General features: G+C 37.2%; 1 protein-coding gene across 1 annotated transcript in view; it reads right to left on the reverse strand.

Annotated features, from left to right (window-relative positions):
- Positions 1 to 5,476: 5,476 nt before the first annotated feature.
- LOC122062456 (UPF0481 protein At3g47200-like) overlaps positions 5,477 to 7,331 on the reverse strand; it is a 4,371-nt gene continuing 2,516 nt past the window's right edge. Inside the window, exon 2 of the mRNA XM_042626108.1 lies at positions 5,477 to 7,110. Coding sequence (XP_042482042.1) covers positions 5,732 to 7,081 — 1,350 coding nt within the window. The 5' untranslated portion in view covers positions 7,082 to 7,110 and the 3' untranslated portion in view covers positions 5,477 to 5,731. The remainder of the gene's footprint in view (positions 7,111 to 7,331) is intronic.

The raw sequence follows: 7,331 nt of genomic DNA on the forward strand, positions 1-7,331 counted from the left end.
TTTTTTTTTTTTTTTTTAATTAGTGCTCTAACTTAAAAATCTTATATCAAATATTTCTCGACCACCATTTGCTCATGGTATCAAATATAAAAGTATGAAGATAAATTGTGTAGGAGTAGGTGGCCATTGGCCCTATTAGTGCCCTGTAAGCTGGCCGGCGCTCAATAGGATAGAGTAGCTATATATATAAAAACATGAAGATAAAATTATCTAACAACCATTGGGAATTGACTCATTTAAAGAAAAAGACTCTATATAGTCAGTCTCATTTTAAAAATAAAAAAGACTTTGTCCTCTATTTGCAAAATAACAAATTAAGCGGAGACTTTATTGAAATGATGCTTTAATTTTTTTACCAAACTTGGACACCATTCTAAAGAGGACCAATCGCCAATTTCTTAAGTGTTCTCTCAATCGTTGTTTAAGTAAGCTAAATCGGTCTTCATGGATTTAAGTTCCAATTGATTGGACTAGGTCAGAATCAGTCAAAATCAATCAGACAAACTTGAACCTTACAATTCTTTTTTATTTTTTTATTTTTTATTTAAGGAAATCAAAAAATCAAATCTAGCCGATTCCAATGCCGATTTTTCAAACCATGATCTCAAGATAAAGCCCACATACTTGGAGAAAAATTCTTAATGAAATGATCGCACATTCTCACATTCAATTCATCAAGCACACTTCTACCAAAAAAAAAATTTCATCATGCACCTACTCCCAAATGAGGCCAAGCTAGCCTTTGTTGGAAAAAACTTTCTTTTATATGACTACGTGTCAAACAAGCACATGTTGTATAAAGTCAAGCAATTGCATTTCTCCACCGTGTAGTACCTACAGCTTTGGTGCATGAAAAGAAAGAGATTCTACTAGTAAATCTCCCTGGTCTATCTTTATTACGATTTTGAATTGAAGAAAAGCTTTGCCCAATCAGAAATGTGTTGCAGTATGGATATTATATGGGTTGTCCCTGGTGAACGTAGCAAGAAATTTTGTTAGAATTGGTAACATCATAAAATATTTGCTGTTAGTTTTAAACAGACAAAGACAGTATTACCCTTTCGTGGAGACTGGTTTTTTTATGTTCAACTGAACAGATGTGGGAGGTCTCTGCTAAACAAATCAGAAGGAAACCCTTTTGTGGTTCCCTTTTAATCTCGGAGTAATTAGGATCGTCGTCTTCCCGCGTTCTCTGAGAACGAGGATGAGGAGGAGCTGTTGTTGGCTGGGTTTCCTGCCGAAAAAGATAAGAAGATGGAGGTGATGAAAGTTCTGGAGGAGGAGATAACCTGCTCTGGTAATGCTAATAATGACAGTAAGAATGCTAACCCTTTATCGTCGGTGATTTACTTGACATCGTCGCCGTTTGTAATGATCAAAGGAAACGAAAAGAGCTGTGGACCCTCCTTCTCTGATTCGTCTTCTACTGTGATGGGCAGTATCAGTATTTCATACTTCGTGAGCCCAATGTGTTCCGATGGCAGGAAGTTGGAGACCTTTCTGTTTCTTCCATTTCCAGTGAAGGCATCAACAACGAGTGTGATTGTGAAGTCAAATCCCCATATACAACACCCAAGCTCTGATAAGCCAGAGTCAAAACGGTCTTCCATGATTCCTTCTGCAACAACAACAATAATAACTCTATTAGCTTTCAAAGGAGGCGTTCTGTAACACCACACTAACCCAGATTACCAAAATCCCTTATCACCTTAAGTGGGATTAGCAGATATCCCACTCTCCGGATCCATTGCCAAGCTCTCTCTCAAATCTCCAACCACATTCTCTGTAAATGGTATGCAAAAACAACCCAAACAGAAATCTCATTCGCTACTAGTGAATACCAAGAACATATTGAAATTGGGTTTTAAGCAGATGAAGCTTTTCAGTTTTCACGAATTAATATGAACATCAGTTGAACAACTACGACTTTAGTGGAGACATTTCCAGGAGAAACACGAAACGCCCATAGACAAATTATTCTCGTAGAAATGAATTAAATTATTCTTATAGAACAAGGAGGAGAAGCAGGTTGAGGAAGAATGAAGCAGTTGGGGCATAAATTCAGTCCTCTTTTGTTTGTTTTAATAGAAGGGTATATAGGTAAGTTTATATGTATATAAAGGGTATTTTCAGAGTTAGAAGGTATCATTTTAGGTGATATCAGCAATTAATAGTCTCAATTTCATGACGATTAACAGATTGGACCTAATTATAAGAATCTTAGAAAGTATAGAGGAGAGAGACATAATTCGTCTAAACCCTTGGATCCATGTGTAATTTCGACAAACTACAGAGAAGGGGGCGTAATTTTCCGTTACCATTCCCACGTTTCAGTACCTTGATGGAGACACGATTCGTCAACCAAGAAAAAACAGAAAATTCTCAAGAGAGATGATAGTTTGCCGCATGAAACCAACATGATTACTAAAGTCCAAATGAAAAACAGATTTCAGAATTCCTTTGGAATTTACCCTTACTGTCCAATCTTTAAAATCTTAGTTTTTAAATACATGTTAAATATTGTTCCATAAAAAATAAAAGATATGAGGTCCACATGAACCTAGCCCATTTAAGCCCAACACCCTTACCCTAACCATTCCATGATATCTCCTTTTAATGAGTAAACATCGCTGAGTGTGAAGTAGAGTATGAATGAGTCTTCAACAACAAAACACTAGGAGGAATTATTTTATGATATAGCTAGACAATATTATCACATTTCAGGTCATATATATATATATATATATAAGAAAATAGATTCATGGCATGCATGCAGATGTAGACTTGTTCAAGGTTTTACTTGTAAGATAGAACAAATAGTCTGTATAATGGTCAACATGAGGAGAAATGTACGCTGCAACACCGACTGAAATTGATGTCCATCTTTGAAATAATTCTGCATCAAACTTGCCTTCGATTTATTCCATGATTTATTTTGATAGCTAGTCCTTGATAACACCATAGAAATAAGGACATCGAGCATTCGATCAGGGCAACATATTTGCCAATGTTGCCAAATAAAGTCACTACATCTAGGGGTGCAAGTTTTCCCTAGCAGCTTTAATCTGCCCTGAGCTCACATAGGGTTAGGTTCGAAAATTTTGGCCTTGAAATTTTTTTGCCCTAAGTCAGGTTCAGGGTGAGTAAGGGTTGATGTCTATAACCTACCTGGGCCGACCCTGATTTTTTACCCTAATTTTTTGAGTGTTCCATTATAAACTTTTTAAGTTTGACAATCATTATCCACCCTAATTGGCTATGATTTGACCTAATTAAGCCCATGATGAGCAAGTTAGGTTGGGTTCGCATACTTGTGAAAGTGTCCAGCTTTTTTATTTCCTGATAAGTTATTTTGGCTGGTGACTCCTTTGTAGTCAAGTCCAAAACAAGGGTTACTAATCTGCACCCATGTGAAAGTGTCCAGCTTTGTAGCCTGTATCTATGCATGGCTTAAGTTTGAAGAATGGTCACTTTCAACAAGGTATTAAAAGAATCTAATTAGGTGGGCTGACATAGTCCAAGATTTGTTTCCAAAACTAGTTTAGTGGTGTTGACTACAGATGGAGTAAGCAGAAAGAATCCAATATTATTGGTAAGTGATCTCTATGGAGATATTTGATGCTATTAGCACACCTTAATGGTATGAAATATTTATTACTATGTGTGGACCTAAGGTATTGTTTTCTTAATGGGGAGGAAACCCTAATTTTATTACAGGGTTGGTCCCTACCCTCACCCCTATATATAGTTATCACTGACCCATTAAGTGATGTTAACGACCAAAAGCAAAAGGGAAAGAGGGTAGACCAGACCAACATTGATCGTGTTGTACGAGGAGCATACAAGAAGACATTGAGGAGTTCTTATTCTTCAGCCATGGATTCAGGTATGCCTAAAACGTGTTTTTTGTAGTGTTTGTCGTGCATGCTTATCGATCTTCATGAATCGTTCTGTATTTATTTTTCTATCAGTAATATCCAACATAAAATACATGGTTACTATTATGGCCTTTAAACAGGAACAACTATGCATGTATTGATCGATTCGTCTCTTTAAGTTTTCAGTTTTTTCATCTTATCCCCTTTGATGTTGGAGATGAGGTCATCTATTGATAAGAATTTTAAAGGTAAATTATCTAAATTTCTATAAAATTGAGATGTGGAGAAGATCAGTGAAAATATTCACATCCTTAAAAGTGAGTTGCAAGAGTCAATCACTAAGACATGATTAGTGGGTTAGTTGATTACATTGATGAAGAGAGGTTCAAGAAATCTGACTTCACTCATATTTTGTAATATGATATATCAAACCTAATGTAGATTCAAATCTAAGAAACATTTGTGACGCTTCCTACTATTTCTAATATGTTCAATTAGGTTTGTTGATTGTTTTGAATAATGTGGAGGATTATTGAAGTTTTAAGTAATATTAAAATATTATTTTATTTTTAAAAGATTTGTTAAAGGGTTGTTTTTCCTTATTAAATGACCAAGACACGTGATTATTGTAAGACATGTTTTATAGAAAAGATATGGAATTTGGGCATGCCTTCTGCAGACAATACCACAGGAATTTGGCTGATGACTATTTCGTACTCATGTCCCAACAAGCTAGGCTTACTGAACTAGGAATCCCCGTTATCAAATTTGGAATCGGGATTAAGATCAGGTCAGCCAATGCCGATTCCAATTTTGATTCACCGGGATCGGATGGAATCGATTAGGAAAGGACCTGTTGAATAGCGTAGTGGGAAGCGGCAGTTTTGGAACGATGAGAATCAGGGTTGACCTCGGCCAACTGAATCAATCCGATTCTGATTTTTGAAACCATGGTCCCACTTCAGTAGCCTCTATTTATGGTATGGCTAAAGAATGAAAAATGGTAGTATGGAACTATGGATGTACTATGTTTTGGAGAAGTAAACATTTGCCAATTCAAATGGAAAATAGGCGTTATACCCCAATTAGAAAAACAGATTCAGAATTCCTTTGGACTGTAACATTGCTACCCAAATTTTAAAATTGAGAATATAATTTTAGGTTAGAAGGGACAAAGAGTCGGGGAGGTGTTTCCTCTAAGTGGATCCAGGTCAAAAAACGGTTCAGGAAGCCATTCTGTAGGTCCATGTCTCTCTCCCCTCATCCTCACCGTCCATGTTATCTGGGATGGGTGGCGATTGCTGGAGGTAGAACTGCACCGCACTGAACAATGAAAGAATTAGCTAGAGAGGATCTGGATCCACCAACACCCTTATCCTAACCATTTCCTGATCTCTCCTTTCAATTATTTGGGCTGCTGCCATTGCTAATTAACAAGGGAGAGGGATCCATGGCTTCACTAATGCCATAATTAAAGCAGTTTCCGTAACAAGAGAGCAAGCAAGAGGAAGTGATACAGGAAGTAGAAGGCACGAATATGATAGTCCACATTAACAAAACACTAGGAATTATTTTATATGGTAGACAGTACTATCACTTTTATGATCGAGCATCTTACATGAAGTAGATTTGGGGGGTGGGGGGATAGAAATAATAACTAAAGATAAAAAAGAAAAAAACATATATAAGAGGACTAAACAAGCAAACAGGAGAGGTACAAGATCAAGCCCTAAGATAGAGGGCATTCAAACGGAGAGGGGGTGGGGGAGAAAAAACACACCAAAAGAAGAGGGAATACGAGAAAAAAGGGGGGAGGGGGGGAGAAAAGTGGAAGGTCCTCTTGAATGACTTATTCAAGGTATAACTTGTAAGATGGAACAAATAGTCTGTATTATCGCCAAGAACAGGAGCAACGCTGCAGCACCACATGATATTGATGCCCATGGGGTGTTGAAGTAAGTCTGCACTAAACTTGCCTTGGATTTATTCCAAGCTCTTTTGTGATACTCCTCCAAATCCTTAGTAACATCAAAGAAATAATCATTCCCGAGGACAGTATATTTGCCAAGGTTGCTAAATAAGTTCACCACATCTTCTGGGTTGCCAAAGTAGTTTCTAATGATTCCCTTCCGTATTAATAACTCGGCGTCCGTGGGAGTGTTAATGAGGTATTCCATGAAGCATGCGTAGGATGTGAAATAAGCAGTACAGTCTTGACCTTGCTCAAAGGCAATGAGGTTTCTAAGGACAAGTTCTGTAACGTTATCGATCACAATAGTTGGGATTCTCAATACTCCCTTGTCCTTGTTGAAGTCTATGTCAAATAAATATGTCTTTGTAGAGCCAGACGACTCCTTCTTCTCAAACTTGACTCCGGCACTCTTAAGTTCTGAGGCACAACATGTAAGCGGCAAAAAACTTTCACCGGATTCCCTCGGAGATGATGGAACGAGGACATATCTTAAGAGATCAAGAAAATGCTTTACTCTACCCTTTGGCATTGGTAGTGATTTTAATTGTTCAAAACTTCCATGGATTGGACCATGGAGTCCAACTGCAAAATTGGCTAAGACTTGTGCATAGATAAAATGATTGAAGGACAGCTTGTTACGATCAAAGATTAAACCATATAACTGCTCAAGAACAAAGAAGGGAATCTGATTTTCAAGCTTAATTAGGTCAGCCAAAATTTCGAAATACCATGACAAATGTGATACGAAATGATCCTTCTCCCCAAATGCCATGGTCTTGAGGAGTTGAAGTATAAAGCAACCATCCATCACCTTCATCTCTACAAAGTCTTCTTTTCTTAAGTCCACGATTTCCGAATAACATTTGCGAGCTTCTTCTTCCAGATCACTCACAACTTTGACAAAAATTTCTAAGCTTTTCCCATTGGGTTGATTAAGAAAGCGATTTAAATACCGCAACTTATGTGTTTTCATTTTCTGTAAGTGTTCATCCTTGTAGTGCAGAGGGCCAATTGAGACTGACAGAGGTGTGTAAGCTTTTGAATTTAGCTTGTGAAATGACGTGGGAACTCGATATATATCATAATTGGATTGCAAGTAACTGACCTCTTCTAGTTTTTTCTCCATGGACTGGACCAGTTTCTTGATTTCGTCATTGTTTTTCAGCTGGCGATCATCATATCCTTCATTCCTCATAGTAGAATCACTAAAAGAACTAGCACCAGTAGCCATTGAGTGAAGCTCCCAACAGTTCTTTCCAACTAGTAGAAGATATCACGAGCAATATAAGTGGTCAAGAGTCTTATATCAAAACTAAAGATCACTACTATACATCTCAGAATGACTTCAAACCAGACTTAGCAAATTTAAGAAGTGAAAAATAGAGCGATATTATTTGATATAAGAGAAGATCACAAGTGAGCCACATAAGCCCCAGATTGAACTCATCACCACCAAGTATAATAATAACAATAATAACAAT

Source organism: Macadamia integrifolia, unplaced genomic scaffold, assembly GCF_013358625.1.
Source record: "Macadamia integrifolia cultivar HAES 741 unplaced genomic scaffold, SCU_Mint_v3 scaffold1043, whole genome shotgun sequence".
Lineage (NCBI taxonomy): Eukaryota > Viridiplantae > Streptophyta > Magnoliopsida > Proteales > Proteaceae > Macadamia > Macadamia integrifolia.